Source organism: Oncorhynchus tshawytscha, linkage group LG16, assembly GCF_018296145.1.
Source record: "Oncorhynchus tshawytscha isolate Ot180627B linkage group LG16, Otsh_v2.0, whole genome shotgun sequence".
In the NCBI taxonomy this organism is placed as follows: Eukaryota; Metazoa; Chordata; class Actinopteri; order Salmoniformes; family Salmonidae; genus Oncorhynchus; species Oncorhynchus tshawytscha.
Genome location: NC_056444.1, coordinates 62,583,892 through 62,602,830, shown reverse-complemented (window position 1 = coordinate 62,602,830; position 18,939 = coordinate 62,583,892). Strand labels below are relative to the sequence as shown.

General features: G+C 40.0%; 2 protein-coding genes across 3 annotated transcripts in view; both read right to left on the bottom strand.

The window, feature by feature from the left end:
- The window catches only part of ano11 (anoctamin 11), a 47,725-nt gene extending 35,853 nt beyond the window's left edge, over positions 1–11,872 (bottom strand). Inside the window, exon 1 of the mRNA XM_024399627.2 lies at positions 11,748–11,872. The gene's annotated coding sequence lies outside the window, so the exon portion shown is untranslated. The remainder of the gene's footprint in view (positions 1–11,747) is intronic.
- LOC112232569 (pleckstrin homology domain-containing family M member 2) overlaps positions 10,619–18,939 on the bottom strand; it is a 48,286-nt gene continuing 39,965 nt past the window's right edge. For both annotated transcript variants that reach the window (XM_024399626.2, XM_024399625.2), the window contains 5 exons: positions 16,710–16,775; positions 16,219–16,378; positions 12,884–13,063; positions 12,048–12,164; positions 10,619–11,900 (listed from right to left, as the gene is read on the bottom strand). In XM_024399626.2, the coding sequence (XP_024255394.1) occupies positions 11,763–11,900; positions 12,048–12,164; positions 12,884–13,063; positions 16,219–16,378; positions 16,710–16,775 (661 nt within the window). In that variant the 3' untranslated portion in view covers positions 10,619–11,762. The remainder of the gene's footprint in view (positions 11,901–12,047; positions 12,165–12,883; positions 13,064–16,218; positions 16,379–16,709; positions 16,776–18,939) is intronic.

Sequence of the window (18,939 nt, the reverse complement as noted above, 5' to 3'; positions counted from 1 at the left end):
CAGTTTTCACACAAATTTTCTATAGGATTGAGGTCAGGGCTTTGTGATGGCCACTCCAATACCTTGACTTTGTTGTCCTTAAGCTCTTTTGCCACAACATTGGAAGTATGCATTGTCCATTTGGAAGACCCATTTGCGACCAAGCTTTAACTTCCTGACTGATGTCTTGAGATATTGCTTCAATGTATCCACATAATGTTCCTTCCTCATGATGCCATCTATTTTGTGAAGTGCACAGTCCCTTCTGCAGCAAAGCACCCCCACAACATGATGCTGCCACCCCCGTGCCTCATGGTTGGCATTGTGTTCTTCGGCTTGCAAGCCTCCCCCTTTTTCCTCCAAACATAACGATGGTCATTATGGCCAAACAGTTCTATTTTTATTTCATCAGACGAGAAGACAATTCTCCAAAAAGTATGATCTTTGTCCCCATGTGCAGTTGCAAACCATAGTCTGGCTTTTTTATGGCGGTTTTGGAGCAGTGGCTTCTTCCTTGCTGAGCAGCCTTTCAGGTTATGTCAATATAGGACTGGTTTTTCTGTGGATTTACATACTTTTGTATCCGTTTCCTCCAGCATCTTCACAAGGTCCTTTGCTGTTGTTCTGGGATTGATTTGCACTTTTCGCACTAAAGTACATTCATCTCTAGGAGACAGAACGAGTCTCCTACCTGAGCGGTATGATGGCTGCGTGGTCCAATGGTGCCTTCAGGTGTATGGAAATTGCTCCCAAGGATGAATCAGACTGGTCGAGGTCTACATTTTTTTTCCTGAGGTCTTGGCTGATTTCTTTTGATTTTCCCATGAAGTCAAGCAAAGAGGCACTGAGTTTGAAGGTAGGCCTTGAAATACATCCACAGGTACACCTCCAACTGAATCAAATGATGTCAATTAGTCTATCAGATCCTTCTAAAGCCATGACATCATTTTATGGAATTTTCCAAGCTGTTTAAAAAGCACAGTCAACTTAGTGTATGTAAACTTCTGACCCATTGGAATTGTGATACAGTGAATTATAAGTGAAATAATTGTTCTGTAAACAATTGCTGGAAAAATTACTTGTGTCATGCAAAAAGTAGATGTCCTAACCGACTTGCCAAACCTATAGTTAGTTAACAAGAAATTTGTGGAGTGGTTGAATAACGAGTTTTAATGACTGCAACCTAAGTGTATGTAAACTTCTGACTTCAACTGTAGATTGGGGCATAATGAATGTATTTATTTATACTTATTCCCTTATATGAACTGTAACTCTGTAAAATATTTTAAATGATTGCATGTTGTGTTTATATTGTTGTTCAGTATACAATTATCCCAATCTGTAATGTACCTAAATTGTTCTGTTGCATATACCTTGCTATCTAATCCTTCCTGATCTAAACGTTCCAAGTGGGTGGGGCTTAAACATGATATCCTTCATGATGTTGGTCACGAGGGTGTTTAAGCAGAAACAACATTTTGTTGTGTTACAAAGTGGGATTAAAATAGATTTGTCTAATGTAAAAGTGAAAGAAAAAAATGTACATTTGTAAAAAAAAAAATTTTTAAAACACTAATATATCTTCAGATCAGAAAAGTATTCAACCCCCTGATTCAAAATAATGTTAGATTAATCTTTGGCAATGATTACAGCTGTGAGTCTTTCTGGGTAAGTCTCTAAAAGCTTTCCACACCTGGATTGTGCAACATTTGCACATTATTGTTTTCAACATCCTTCAAGCTCGGTCAGATTTGTTGTTGATTATTGCTAGACAACCATTTTCAAGTCTTGCCATAGATTTAAGCAGATTAAATTCAAACCTGTGACTTGGCCACTCAGGAACATTCACTGTCTTCTTGGTAAGCAACTTCAGTGTACAGTGGGGCAAAAAAGTATTTAGTCCGCCACCAATTGTGCAAGTTATCCCACTTAAAAAGATGAGGCCTGTAATTTTCATCATAGGTACACTTCAACTATGACAGACAAAATGAGAAGAAAAAAATCCCAAAAATCACATTGTAGCATTTTTAATGAATTTATTTGCTAATTATGGTGGAAAATAAGTATTTGGTCACCTACAAACAAGCAAGATTTCTGGCTCTCACAGACCTGTAACTTCTTCTTTAAGAGGCTCCTCTGTCCTCCACTCGTTACCTGTATTAATGGCACCTGTTTGAACTTGTTATCAGTATAAAAGACACCTGTCCACAACCTCAAACAGTCACTCTCCAAACTCCACTATGGCCAAGACCAAAGAGCTGTCAAAGGACACCAGAAACAAAATTGTAGACCTGCACCAGGCTGGGAAGACTGAATCTGCAATAGGTAAGCAGCTTGGTTTGAAGAAATCAACTGTGGGAGCAATTATTATGAAATGGAAGACATACAAGACCACTGATAATCTCCCTCGATCTGGGGCTCCACGCAAGATCTCACCCCGTGGGATCAAAATGATCACAAGAACGGTGAGCAGAAATCCCAGAACCACACGGGGGGACCTAGTGAATGACCTGCAGAGAGCTGGGACCAAAGTAACAAAGCCTACCATCAGTAACACACTACGCCGCCAGGGACTCAAATCCTGCAGTGCCAGACGTGTCCCCCTGCTTAAGCCAGTACATGTCCAGGCCCGTCTGAAGTTTGCTAGAGAGCATTTGGATGATCCAGAAGAAGATTGGGAGAATGTCATATGGTCAGATGAAACCAAAATGTAACTTTTTGGTAAAAACTCAACTCGTCGTGTTTGGAGGACAAAGAATGCTGAGTTGCATCCAAAGAACACCATACCTACTGTGAAGCATGGGGGTGGAAACATCATGCTTTGGGGCTGTTTTTCTGCAAAGGGACCAGGACGACTGATCCGTGTAAAGGAAAGAATGAATGGGGCCATGTATCGTGAGATTGAGTGAAAACCTTCCATCAGCAAGGGCATTGAAGATGAAACGTGGCTGGGTCTTTCAGCATGACAATGATCCCAAACACACCGCCCGGGCAACGAAGGAGTTACTTCGTAAGACGCATTTCAAGGTCCTGGAGTGGCCTAGCCAGTCTCCAGATCTCAACCCCATTGAAAATCTTTGGAGGGAGTTGAAAGTCCGTATTGCCCAGCGACAGCCCCGACACCTGAAGGATCTGGATACGGTCTGTATAGAGGAGTTGGCCAAAATCCCTGCTGCAGTGTGTGCAAACCTGGTCAAGAACTACAGGAAACATATGATCTCTGTAATTGCAAAGGTTTCTGTACCAAATATTATGTTCTGCTTTTCTGATGTATCAAATACTTATGTCATGCAATAAAATGCAAATTAATTACTTAAAAATCATACAATGTGATTTTCTGGATTTTTGTTTTAGATTCCGTCTCTCACAGTTGAAGTGTACCTATGATAAAAAAATTACAGACCCCTACATGCTTTGTAAGTAGGAAAACCTGCAAAATCTGGAGGCTACCTGAAATGTTTGACCAAACTTAAACAATTTAAAGGCAATGTTACCAAATACTAATCAATTCTCCTTTTAAAATGATAAACTTGGATTAGCTAACACAACGTGCCATTGGAACACAGGAGTGATGGTTGCTGATAAATGGGCCTCTGCACGCCAATCTAGATATTCCATTAAAAAAATAAAGTATTTTATTTTTTCTAAAATCGGCCATTTACAGCTACAATAGTCATTTACAACATTAACAATGTTTACACTGTAGTCATGGCCAAAAGTTTTGAGAATGACACAAATACTAATTTTCACAAAGTCTGCTGCCTCAGTGTCTTTAGATATTTTGTCAGATGTTACTATGGAATACTGAAGTATAATTGCAAGCATTTCATAAGAGTCTAAGGCTTTTATTGACGATTACAAGAAGTTGATACAAAGAGTCAATATTTGCAGTGTTGACCCTTCTTTTTCAAGACCTCTGCAATCCGCCCTAGCATGCTGTCAATTAACTTCTGGGCCACATCCTGACTGATGGCAGCCCATTCTTGCATAAACAATGCTTGGCGTTTGTCAGAATTTGTGGGTTCTTGTTTGTCCCACCTGCCTCTTGAAGATTGACCACAAGTTCTCAATGGGATTAAGGTCTGGGGAGTTTCCTGGCCATGGAACCAAAATATCGATGTTTTGTTCCCCAAGCCACTTTTGCCTTATGGCAAGGTGCTCCATCATGCTGGAAAAGGCATTGTTCGTCACCAAACTGTTCCTGGATGGTTGGGAGAAGTTGCTCTCAGAGGATGTGTTGGTACCATTCTTTATTCATGGCTGTGATCTTAGGCAAAATTGTGAGTGAGCCCACTCCCTTGGCTGAGAAGCAACCCACACATGAATGGTCTCAGGATGCTTTACTGTTGGCATGACACAGGACTGATGGTAGCACTCATCTTGTCTTTTCCAGACAAGCTTTTTCCGGATGCCCCAAACAATCAGAAAGGGGATTCATCAGAGAAAAAGACTTTACCGCAATCCTCAGCAGTCCCATCCCTGTACCTTTTGCAGAATATCAGTCTGTCCCTGATGTTTTTCCTGGAGAGAAGTGGCTTCTTTGCTGCCCATCTTGACACCAGGCCATCCTCCAAAAGTCTTCGCCTCACTGTGCGTGCAGATGCTCTCACACCTGCCTGCTGCCATTCCTGAGCAAGCTCTGTACTGGTGGTGGCCCGATCCCGCAGCTGAATCAACATTAGGAGACGGTCCTGGAGCTTGCTGGACTTTCTTGGGCACCCTGAAGCCTTCTTCACAACAATTGAACCGCTCTCCTTGAAGTTCTTGATGATCCGATAAATGGTTGATTTAGGTGCAATCTTACTGGCAGCAATATCCTTGCCTGTGAAGCCCTTTTGTGCAAAGCAATGATGATGGCATGTGTTTCCTTGCAGGTAACCATGGTTGACAGAGGAAGAACAAATGATTCCAAGCACCACCCTCCTTTTGAAGCTTCCAGTCTGTTATTCGAACTAAATCAGCATGACAGAGGGATCTCCAGCCTTGTCCTCATCAACACTCACACCTGTGTTAACGAGAGAATCACTGACATGTCAGCTGGTCCTTTTGTGGCAGGGCTGAAATGCAGTGGAAATGTTCATTTGCATGGCAAAGAGGGACTTTGCAATTAATTTAAATTCATCTGATCACTCTTCATAACATTCTGAAGTATATGCAAATTGCCATCATACAAACTGAGGCAGCACTTTGTGAAAATGTATATTCGTGTCATTCTCAAAACTTTTGGCCACGACTGTATTCCAGATCAATTTGATGATATTTTTATGGACAATTTATTTGAGCTTTTCTTACAAAAACAAGGACATTTCTAAGTGAGCCCAAACTTTTGAATGGTGGTGTAATTACATACAGGCATACAGCTTTTCAAACACCCAATGACACCTCTTAGATTAATTTTAAAGAAACAAACAAAACCGAAGCAAAATAAAAGGCTGTTGAAGAATAGCCTAGTCCTTACTCTCCATAGTCTCCGTTGCAATAAGCCATCCATCAACGTTGTTCATTAACTTTGCTTAGAACACCTGTAAATCAGGTCATTAAAACAAAGTAACTAAGACCTGCTCTTTAAAAGTTAAGGTTTTAATTATTTTATTAATGTAGTCCTATTCACAAGCCTTTTTTCATACATTCATTATCATATGTACAATATAAAAACATTCAATACATGCAGGATTTAGTGTGATCAAGGGTTAGCATAATAGATTCATCCCATTATCGTTTATATAATAAAAAAAATAACTGCTAAAACAATATACATACAGTACCAGTCAAAAGTTGACACACCTACTCATTCCAGGGTTTCTCTTTATTTGTACTATTTTCTACATTGTAGTGAAGACATTAAAACTATGAAACATCATGTAGTAACCAAAAAAAAAAAAAATGTTTATTCTACATTATTCAAAGTAGCCACCCTTTGCCTTGACAGCTTTGCACACTTCTTGGCATTCTCTCAACCAGCTTCATGAGGCAGTCACCTGGAATGCATTTCAGTTAACAGGTGTGCCTTGTTAAAGTTAATTTGTTGAATTTCTTTTCTTCTTAATGCATTTGAGCCAATCAGTTGTGTTGTGACAAGGTATGGGCGGTATACAGAAGATAGCCCTATTTGGTAAAAGACAAAGTCCATATTATGGCAATAATAGCTCAAATAAGCAAAGAGAAAAGACAGTCAATCATTACTTTAAGACATGAAGGTCAGTCAATGCAGAATATTTCAATAACGTTGGAAGTTTCTTGAAGTGCAGTCGCAAAAACCATCAAGCGCTATGATGAAACTGGCTCTGATGAGGACAGACACAGCAAAGGAAGACCCAGAGTTACCTCTGCTGCAGAGGATAAGTTCAGAGGACTGCACCTCAGATTGCAGGACAAATAAATGTAACATAGTTCAAGTAACAGACACATCAACTGTTCAGAGACTGGGTGAATCAGACCTTCATGGTGGAATTGCTGAAAAGAAACCACTACCAAAGGACACCAATAAGAAGAACAGACTTGCCTGGGCCAAGAAACACGAGCAATGTACTCGGTGGAAATCTGTCCTTTGATCTGATGAGTCCAAATTTGAGATTTTTGGTACTAACCGCTGTGTTTGTGAGATGCAGAGTAGGTGAACGGATGATCTCTGCATGTGTGGTTCTCATCGTGAAGCATGGAGGTGGTGGTGTGATGTTGTGGGGTGCATTGCTGGGGACACTGTCTGAATTATTTAGAATTCAAGGCACACCCAGAATGGCTACGACAGCATTCTGTAGCGATTCGCCATCCCATCTGGTTTGGTGCTTAGTGGGAATATCATTGGTTTTCAATAGGACAATGACCCAAAACACACCTCCAGGCTGTGTAAAGGATATTTGACCAAGGAGAGTGATGGAGTGCTACATCAGATGACCTGGCCTCCACAATCACCCGACCTCAACCCAATTGAGATGGTTTGGGATGAGTTGGGCCACAGAGTGAAGGAAAAACAACGAACAAGTGCTCAGCGTATGTGGGAACTCCTTCAAGACTGTTGGAAAAGCATTCCTCATGAAGTTGGTTGAGAGAATGCCAAGAGCGTGCAAAGCTGTTATCAAGGCAAAGGGGGGCTACTTTGAAGAATCTCAAATATATTTTGAACAATTTTGGTTACTACATGATTCCCTATGTGTCATGTCATAGTTTTGATGTCTTCACTATTATTCTACAATGTAGAAAACAGTCCAAATAAAGATAAACCCTGGAATGAGTAGGTGGCTTAACTTTTGACTGGTACTGTAGATATAAAAACTAAATGTAAGAACTAGTCAATAAAAATATGTAATCCACCATCGGCCAGCAATGTCCAACATTCAAATTACTGTTCATAACAACAAACTTCACTTAACTCTGCATACGATTCCAAGATGCTTCATATTACCTTTCCTCAATCAAATATTGACAAACTTTTCAAATACATACACTACCGTTCAAAAGTTTGGGGTCACTTAAAAATGTCCTGTTTTTGAAAGAAAAGCACAATTTTTGTCCATTAAAATTACATCAAATTGATTAGAAATACAGTGTTGACATTGTTAACCTCTTGAAGCTAGGGGGCAGTATTTTATGTTTGGAAAAATAACGTTCCCAAAGTAAACGGCCTATTTCTCAGGACCAGAAACTAGAATATGCATATAATTGACAGATTAGGATAGAAAACACTCTAAAGTTTCCAAAACTGTCAAAATATTGTCTGTGAGTATAACAGAACTGATATTGTAGGCGGAACCCTGAGGAAAATCCAATCAGGAAATGCCTCTTATTTTTAAACCTCTCTGTTCCTATGCATGCCTATCCTCCATTTAAAGGGATATCAACCAGATTCCTTTTTCTATGGCTTCCCTAAGGTGTCAACAGTCTTTAGACATAGTTTCAGGCTTTTATTTTGAAAAATGAGCATGAAAGATCACATTGCGTAAGTGGATAGGTGGGGGCTCTGAGTGAGTTTTTGCGCTACAGAGTAAAGCGGCCATTGTTCCTCCCGCTGTTATTGAAAAACCTACACACTCGGTTGATATATTATCAAATATATATTTTAAAAACTACCTGAGGAATGATTATAAAAAACATTTTACATGTTTCTTGTGGACATTATGAAGACTATTTGGAATTTCTGTCTGCGTTGTCGTGACCACTCTTTCCTGTGGATTTCTGAACATTACGCGACAAACAAACGGAGGTATTTTGGGTATAAAAATAATCTTTATGGAACAAAAGGAACATTTGTTGTGTAACTGGGAGTCTCGTGAGTGCAAACATCCGAAGATCAAAAGGTAAACGGTTAATTTGATTGCTTTTCTGATTTTCGTGACAAAGCTTCCTGATGCTACGTGTACATAATGCTATGCTATCGATAAACTTACACAAATGTTTGGATTGCTTTTGCTGTAAAGCATCATTTCAAAATCTGAGACGACAGGTGGATTAACAAAAGGTTAAACTGTGTTTTGCAATATTGCACTTGATTTCATGAATATTAATATTTTTTAGTAATATTATTTGACTGTTGCACTATGCTATTCAGCGGTTGCTGACGAAAATGATTGCGCGACAGGGATGGTAGCGTCAAGAAGTTAATGCTGTATATGACTATTGGAGCTGGAAACGGCAGATTTTTTTTAATGGAATATCTACATAGGCGCAGGGAGGCCTGTTATGAGCAACCATCACTCCTGTGTTCCAATGGCAAGTTGTGTTAGCTAATCCAAGTTTATTATTTAGAAGGCTAATTGATCATTAGAAAACCCTTTTGCAATTATGTTAGCACAGTTTAAAACTGTTGTTCTGATTAAAGCAGCAATACAACTGGCCTTCTTTAGACTTGTTGAGTATCTGGAAATCAGCAGTTGTGGGTTTGATTACAGGCTCAAAATGGCCAGAAACAAATACCTTTCTTCTGAAACTCATCAGTCTATTCCTGTTCTGAGAAATTAAGGCTATTCCATGCGAGAAATTGCCAAGAAACTGAAGCTCTCATACAACGCTGTGTCCTACTCCCTTCACAGAGCAGCGCAAACTGGCCCTAACCAGAATAGTATGAGTGGGAGGCCCCGGTGCACAACTGAGCAAGAGGACAAGTACATTATAGTGTCTAGTTTGAGAAACAGACGCCTCACAAGTCCTCAACTGGAAGCTTCATTAAATAGTACCCGCAAAACACCAGTCTCAACGTCAACAGTGAAGAGGCGACTCTGGGATGCTGGCCTTCTAGGCCGAGTTCCTCTGTCCAGTGTCTGTGCTCTTTTGCCCATCTTAATCTTTTATTTTTATTGGCCAGTCTGAGATATGGATTTTTCTTTGCAACTCTGCAACAGTAATTTACAACATTAACAAAGTCTACACTGTATTTCTGATCAATTTGATGTTATTTTAAAATGGACAAAAAATGTTGCTTTTCTTTCAAAAACAATGAATTTTCTAAGTGACCCCAAACTTTTCAACGGTAGTGTATAAGTACCGTAATTGTACATTTCTCTAAAATAGACTTAAGTATAGGATAGGTACCAACAAAAGACAAAAGGAGATATAAAATGGCAAGTCAGTTGAAACTAAAATGTAGGACACGGTTACCCCTGGCTTGAAGTGTTGGGTCTTTTCTGCATGGGATCTAGGCTACTACATTTAAATTATTTGTACCATTTCTAACCTGAGATGCAAAATGCTAGGATGTTGGCTTCCCACGCCTACAGAAAAAGCAGAATAGAGGCAAGACCACAATGCTCAAAGCAGAGAATATGTTTACTACTATTACTATAATGCAATGGTTAGACTAGAAACACACATAGGTCTTATACTGACACTTAAACAGTGTGTGTATTATGACTTGTCAGAAGCCCAATTCTCAACAGCAGTAGAAGGCCACATTCAAGAGTAATACTTTATTTGGTAAAAATTGGGCCTGAGGCCATTATCTCCAATCAAATTAAGGTAATGAAAAAGGCCACATGATTATCAGGAGCAACTGGCAATGAAGCTGAAAGCCTCCAGAAACCTTCTCCTGATGATAGAGCAATTCCAGGATAGCAATTCCAGGATAGCAATTCCAGGATAGCAATTCCAGGATAGCAATGGCATTGGATAAATTCTCCTCTCGCCAATAGCAACACAAAAATTGAATTTTGACATGTCTACATCAGCAATTAGCTACATTGTCAAAATAATATTTGTGAGGATGATTTGCTTTTACTTATGTATGAATAGAATATGAGGTGGGGGATAGATTGTTTCAGGGGTAAATTGGATTAATGCAATGACAAATCATATGAATGAAGTAGTATAATCACTAGTCAACTAGATTTTTTCCCTAATGCATATGGATTGATTGTAGTATAACTACAAGCAATGGTCTGTTGTGTCTCAACAGCGATATTACCACTTCATTGAGTGTTCTCCCAATGGGACGAAATAACTAACAACGACCTTCTCTTCTGAGCAACCTCAAAACTACAGGGAGAATAATAAAGTTGGGATGCACTGATACCTCCACCAGACGTAGAACATAACGACATTGACACTTCCCACATCTTGACCAGGCCACTCTCAACATCTAAAAATGCAATGACAGACACTCACCTGATAAAGGAGTACTCACTCAAATAACAAAGAGTAGAACAAAAACAAAATTAAAGTCAACTTATCGCCTTTATAAATTGCACACAATTACACTACCATAACATGTTGTGTTACAAATAAACAACTATTTGCTTAAAAGTAAAACGCAACACTGAACATGAACTTTGCACACAACCCCAATGAACTTATCAGTCCCCTCAAAATCAAACAACATGGACCAAACCCAAAAGCAATGTGCAATCTCACATTCGATGGCAAGTTAGTCTCTCCTCTCATCCTTCTTGTTAAAAGTGTATCCATGCTAGGTTAGCCCATTCCCCGCTATGATACTCCAATGCTGACTTTGACCTGCCAAACCATCATAACTAAAAGTGGAAAACCCAATGGTAAACCAACATGGCTGACAAAGGCAATAGACGAGTGCTGTTAACGTCACAGTCCAAGTGGTAAACTCTCTATAGACATTCTTCATAGTTTAGGCCACTTCAAGTGACCGTCGATCCTTGAGCAAAATATCCATCACAACCTGTGCATTGGAGAGAAGGGTTGAGTTTTGTGAGGTATTTTTCAATAGACAACCTATATAAGCGGAAACCAATGTATGTCTGGATTCATGGAGGGATGGGCAATGTACATTTGAGTACGGATTGATTATAATATAAGTCAATACTATACTGCGCCATACACCACACTATAAACGTCGTGCAGTCGTTAAGGTTCAAAATAACACCTTGAAGCTGTTTGCGAACAACGTCTTATTCTATAGGGTAAGGGGTGCACTTCCTACCCTAACGTCCATCTCAATGACAAGAGGAAAGGCTTGATATTCGTGAAGGCCAGGAGTGTGAACTGAGATTCAAACTGACATTCGTCTCGCTACATCTGATGATGATGCGACCCCTCGTATACTTATAATCTTCATGATGTACACAAAACGGAGAGTGTGTTTCCCTCTATTTGGCTATTGTCATAATTAACAGGTTTGGTGTGAATTCAATTAAAACTCGGTCTCCCAAACAAATTCAATTCAATGATCAAAAAAAATCCTCATAGAAAATAATGGTCCATTTTCTATCCACTTCCAGAATTTACAAATTTTGAATGCGATTGACCCGAATCCTGGTGTTTAGAGTAGGAGTGCTAGTGAAATCCTTTTGTCCTATATGTCCGTCCACCTGTCTATTTGTCCGTCAGCACCAGGGCTCTCTCTGGGCGCGTCCCCGGGCAAGGCTGTCACTCCTCTGCCAGGCGTTCCTCATCAGAGCCAGGGCATTGCCACAACGCTTCTGCACCAACGGCTCTGACACTCTCCTACGAGGCAGACACACCTGGATCATCACAAGAAAATGAAAGAGGGGTGGGGGAAAAAAAGTGTGAGAAAGAGATTGAGAATGAGACACAGGAAATCATGTTATTGATATAATGCTTTTACCGTCACAGCAAATCCTTTCCTCTTCCATTCTTCTCTACCTTACCTGGAAAATGTCTCTCCAGACACTCTCTAGTGCCTCCAGCAGGCGGTCTCTCTCTTCACAGCCACTGAAGTACAGCACCCAGGGAGGCAGGAACTGAGCTCGGTCCGATGCAAACTCCTACACACAAAGAAAGAGAGATGGGAAGAGAATGTGAGGGAGAGGTCAAGACAAGAGACATACAGAGGGAGAGAGTAGAGAGTGAAGGAAAGAGAAAAAGAGAAAGGGAGAATGAAAGAATGTTAGAGAAAAAGAGTATGGGGCAAGATAAATAGTCAACTCCAATACCCGTCAATGCCTTTCTAATTTCCCCTCAGGGATTAACAGTAATATTTAATTGAGAAGAAAAATGGATGGGATGCGCATCTTTCCAGTTTGAAGGTTAAGGTGTTAGTTGATAATCAAAACAGGAGGACCCAAGGCATTCTTCATATAATTTGAGAAACAGGAAAAAGTATCTGCACATTTCCAGTCAGATGCAAATGTATTTTAATAGTAGCTGAGCTTTCAGTCAGTCGACCTTCATGATAGCTCATCTACTTTTAAAATACATTTCCATCGGACTGGAAGTATGCAGAGAACTTTTCCTGTTTCTCCAGTTTAGCATTTTGCCTCCAGCACCTTTACTAATCGTATTTGGGTGTGCGGTAGATTCAGCCTTGTATCTACAATATTCTTCATATAAATAAAATGCCTTTATAGTGGTGGCATGTTCAATAGAACAAATTCAATTTGTTCTGAGAATTTAATTGAGACACAGAAAGAAAAGACTAGAGAGCACAGGAAAGTGAGGACAACCGCCATTTTGTCAGAGGTTAGGCAGGCGTGAGGTCACTCACAACAACACAATACTCCTTGTCATCCTCCAGGCTGACAGAACTAATGTCAGAGAGCTCAGCTCCGCCCAGTGAGCGGAAGAAGCTGGTCTGGCAGTCCTGGTGGCATGTCAGCAGCTCCCTGTCCGTCACCACCAGGCAACAGGGGATACACGGCGTGGGTGGCACTCCCTGGGGGATCACCTGCAGTCACAGAGGGGTAAATAATGAAAACATTTATATTGGGGGGGGGGTCATCTAGGGAAACCAGTCTAATATAATTCTAAAATACAGGCATACAGTTGGAGAAGTTTACATACAATTAGGTTGGAGTCATTAAAACTCATTTTTCAACAACTCCAGAAATTTCTTGTTAACAAACTATAGTTTTGGCAAGTCGGTTAGGACATCTACTTTGTGCACGACACAATGCATTTTTCCAACAATTGCTAACAGATAGATTATTTCACTTACACTTACACTGTATCACAATTCCAGTGGGTCAGAAGTTTACATACACTAAGTTGACTGTGGCTGTAACTTGTTGACGTTACCCATCCCGGTAGTGGGAAAATTGTCATCAGCAACCGCTGAATAGCATAGCGCCACAGTCAAATAACATTACTAAAAAATATTCATATTCATGAAATCACAAGTGCAATATAGGAAAACACAGTTTAGCCTTTTGTTAATCCACCTGTCGTCTCAGATTTTAAAATGATGCTTTACAGCGAAAGCAATCCAAGCGTTTGTGTAAGTTTATCGATAGCATAGAATAACATTATGTACACTAAGTATTAAGTAGCTAGGTCACGAAAATCAGAAAAGCAATCAAAAAAATAGTTTACCTTTGATGATCTTTGGATGTTTTCACTCAAGACACTCCCAGTTACACAACAAATGTTCCTTTTGTTCCATGAAGATTATTTTTATACCCAAAATACAGACGTTTGTTTGTCGCGTTATGTTCAGAAATCCACAGGAAAGAGCGGTCACGACAACGCAGACGTATATTCCAAATAATATCCATGATGTCCACAGAAACATGTCAAATGTTTTTTATAATCAATCCTCATGTTTTTAAAATATATTTTCGACAATATATCAACCGAGTGTAGGTTTTTCAATAACAGCGGGAGGAACAATGGCGGCTTTACTCAGTTGCGCAAAACTCACTCGGGGCCCCACATATCCACTTACGCAGTGTGATCTTTCACGCTCATTTTTCAAAATAAAAGCCTGAAACTATGTCTAAAGACTGTTGACACCTTTGGGAAGCCATAGAAAAAGGAATCTGGTTGATATCCCCTTAAATGGAGGATAGGCATGCATAGGAACAGAGAGGTTTCAAAATAAGAGGCACTTCCTGATTGGATGTTACTCAGGCTTTCGCCTGCAATATCAGTTCTGTTATACTCACAGACAATATTTTTACAGTTTTGGAAACGTTAGAGTGTTTTCTATCCTAATCTGACAATTATATGCATATTCTAGTTTCTGGGGCTGAGAAATAGGGCGTTTCAAATGGGTACGTTTTTAAGCCAAAAACGAAAATACTGCCACCTACACGCAAAAGGTTAAACAGCTTGGAAAATTCCAGAAAATGATGTCATGCTTTAGAAGCTTCTGTTAGGCTAATTGACATCATTTGAGTCAATTGTAGGTGGTGTACCTGAGGATGTATTTCAAGGCCTACCTTCAAACTCAGTGCCTCTTTGCTTGACATTATGGGAAAATCAAAAGAAATCAGCCAGAAAATAAATTGTAGACTTCCACAAGTCTGGGAGAAATTTCCAAACGCCTGATGGTACCACGTTCATCTGTACAAACAATAGTACACAAGTAAAAACACAGTGGGACAACGCAGCTGTCATACCGCTCAGGAAGGAGACGTGTTCTGTCTCCTAGAGATGAACGTACTTTGGTGTGAAAAGTGCATATCAATCTCAGAACAACAGCAAAGGACCTGTTGAAGATGCTGGAGGAAACGGGTACAAAAGTGTCTATATCCACAGTAAAACGAGTCCTATACCGACATAACCTGAAAGGCCGCTCAGCAAGGAAGAAGCCACGGCTCCAAACCCACCATAAAAAAGCCAGACTACGGTTTGCAACTGCACATGGGGACAAAGATCGTACTTTTTGGAGAAATTTCCTCTGGTCTGATGAAACAAAAATAGAACTGTTTGGCCATAATGACCATCGTTATGTTTGGAGGAAAAAGGGGGAGACTTGCACTCCGAAGAACACCATCCCAACCGTGAAGCACGGGGGTGGCAGCATCATGTTGTGGGGGTGCTTTGCTGCAGGAGGGACTGGTGCACTTCACAAAATAGATGAAATCATGAGGAAGGAACATTACGTGAATATATTGTAGCAACATCTCAAGGCATTCGTCAGCAAGTTAAAGCTTGGTCGCAAATGGACAATGACTCCAAGCATACTTCCAAAGTTGTGGCAAAATGGCTTAAGGACAACAAAGTCAAGGTATTGGAGTGGCCATCACAAAGCCTTGACCTCAATCCCATATAAAATTTGTGGGCAGAACTGAAAAAGAGTGCGCGAGTAAGGAGGCCTTACAAACCTGACTCAGATACACCAGCTATGTCAGGAGGACTGGGACAAAATTCACCCAACTTATTGTGGGAAGCTTGTGGAAGGCTACCCGAAACGTTTGACCCAAGTTACACAATTTAAAGGCAATGCTATCAAATACTAATTGAGTGTATGTAAACCTCTGACCCACTGGGAATGTGATGAAAGAAATAAAAGCTGAAATAAATCACTCTACTATTATTCTGACATTTCACATTGTTAAAATAAAGTGGTGATCCTAACTGACCTAAAACAGGGAATTTTTACTTGGATTAAAGGTCAGGAATTGTGAAAAACGGCATTTAAATGTATTTGGCTAAGGGGTATGTAAACTTCTGACTTCAACTGTATTTAGCCTATGTACTTAAGAGCTACTGATAAACAAAATAAAATTAATCAGGAATTCAAGATTTAAAAATCATGGAAAGATCCCTTTTCTGCAGTGAATCATCGATTTAATCTGGAGGAACTGTACTCAAAAGGTGGGAGAGAAGTAACGACATGGTGTGGTACCGTTCATGCATACAAAGGTTTTGAATACTACTAGGGTATTCTGCTCCTCATGCCAAAAACATGGTAAAATCTGCATGTATAGCCATGCATGGTCACTAATTTTCCCACAGGGCTGTGAGCAAAGCCAAGCAGCCATGAGGTGAGTTTTAAACATGTGCTGGGAAGTATGTAGGTGATATGTGAGTGTGTGTGTATACACGGCGTGTGTGAGTCAAAGTGCATGTGTCAGAGTGCAGCATGTGTGTCCTCACCCCTTTGGAGACTGACTGGCAGAGCACCAGCATCCAGTCGGACATGTCTCCCTCATTGTCAGCGCTCAGCACCAGAGGAGGCCGCTCTGTGAGGATCACCTGGAAGGCATGAGGCAGCTCTGTGCTGTTGGAGCGCCGGCAACCTCCGCAGTGCTCTCCCCTCAATTAAAAAAAAGAGAGTGTACACATAGATGGTCAAACAACAATTAAAAGATGAAGTCAACCATAGCCTACTATTTACAATTAAATACGAGAGGGTAAAACATTTTATTTTCATAGCAATAGATGTAGTATCTATGGGTATTTCCTAAACAATGACTTCGGATGATTCAGCAAAATAAGTGTGATCAACTATGTTTGAACCCAGTCTACTTGTTCTAACCACTTGACCCATAAAAGCTCTAGCCACAAATCCATTCTCTTGAGAAAATTACCCCACCATAAACAGACACAACACACATGATTATGAGCAGTAACACAGTATGACTTACCCCATAGTGATGGACATCAGTGGTGTCGCATCACTCTTTTCTGTATACTGGTACAGAATCCCATTGCTGAACAAGAGGATCACATTATTGAAATATATTATTGTATGTAATGTATGAAAGAGCTATTCATATGAAATGTATGATTAGCATTATATTATTACATTTAATATTGCAGTTTCATTAAAATAAGAACAACATGTTAAATGGTTATTGTAGCCATACTTCAACCTGTTAAAGTAAAGTTACACAACATTCTATTACAAATGTAAGGGGCAGATATGGAAAATCGGTAACACTTAAAGCATTCAGGTATAATGCTTTATTACTTGTTTTAAGTATGTATGAGCCTTTATAATGTCTAATAACAAGCTGTTGTCTTGTGGCGGAGGAATCAGAATTAGTTGGGTAACATAGATAAATAAGATGTTTTATTTATCTAATATGCTTATGTGAGATACTTGTCATTAGAATGTATCCTTTTGGACTATAGTGTTGGCAGTTGCATTTTTTTCTAAGCTGAGGCTCAGTCATTTGGGGCCCAGAGAGGGGAGAGGTCAGGATTGTCTTTTACATGTCTCTGGTGCTATGCAGAATATCAGAAAGGGAAGAGGAAAGGATGGGACATTGTCTTCATATATGAATGTATCGGTTAAACCATGTGAAGGGATGGCATGATTAAGGGGGGAACCAATTAATTGACTCCACAAAGTCTGTGTGCAAGTCACTCTCCTCAGTGAGCTTGTCCACGAGTGGGGAGAAGAGGGGGTTTACTTGAGATGGGAGTATATAGAGTTGACAATTGAGAATAATTGACAATTCAATTATGCTTTGGATGAGGTAATGTTTTGGTACTATGAAGTACCAGGAACGAGATTAGAAACTCGTTTTAGAAACCAAACTGAGCGATAATTTATAGCGAATGCAATCTGGCTAAGGGATACTCCTTTCTCAAGTAAAAGGCCCTTTGTGAAGAGATCCTAAGATCTGTGGTTCGTCATGTAAGTTGAAAGGGGTGTATCTTTGCTATAAAAATCTCAATTGCCATTATGTTGGGACTCTCAACAATTAATTATAGATAGTGAGTTGTTGAAAGTCAAAGGGCTATTGTAAAGCTCATATTATTAAAGATGAAGTTTAAGTATAACTCTGACTGGTGTGTAGTTTGTAACTCTCCTCATTTGGTAATACAGGACATTTCCACAACAGTCTACATACTGCTTGTTGGTATTTGGCCTTTTACTCTTAATAACTATTTAATCAAACTGTATTAAAACAAAATTTACCAATGCCGTAGCTTTGTCCTCACAACTTTTTCACCCTGGACACTTTACCTGGACATAGTTCTGCCAGACCACCTCCAGCCGAAAAAAGCTAAGTAACATTATGCCTTCTCATTGCATTCGCTGTACTCATAATATACAGGAGAACTATCATGTTATGGTGAGGATAGCAGAGTTGCAAGCTCTGCATCAGATACAAATCGTTAGGCAAGAGCAATTTAAGTGTTGGAAAGAATGATACAGCGTCTGTGCTACCAATAAATACAGGTAGTTGTGTTAATCCCCCTGCACAGTCCCAGCAGCCAGATCATTTTCTCATGGCTTCTGGAAAGCAATGCTGTTGGCATGCTCCACATTATTCGCTCACTCAGGCGATATTAACTTTCACCCGGTTTTCCCCACTGAGTCAGAGCCCGAGCCTTCTCATGTCTCTGTGCTGCCGAAGCCTCCCTCCCACAAATTGAAAACCCTAGTCATTGGAGACTCCATTACCAGCAATATTAGACTTAAAAATAATCATCCAGCGATCATACATTGTTTACCGGGGGGCAGGGCTAATCTGAAGATGGTGCTGGCTAAGGCTGAAACTGGCACGTGTAGATGGCATAGGGGTATGTTGCCCACGTAGGCACTAACAATGTTAGGATGAAACAGTCAGGTCACCAAGCGCAACATAACTTCAGCTTGTAACTTAGCTAGAAAGATGTGTTGGAATCGAGTTATTGTCTATGGCCCCCTCCCAGTTATGGGGAATGATGAGCTCTACAGCAGACTTGCACAACAAACGCTGGTGGGGCAAAAAAGTATTTAGTCAGCCACCAATTGTGCAAGTTCTCCCACTTAAAAAGATGAGAGGCCTGTAATCTTCATCATAGGTACACTTCAACTATGACAGACAAAATTAGAAAATAAATCCAGAAAATGACATTGTAGGATTTTTTATGAATTTA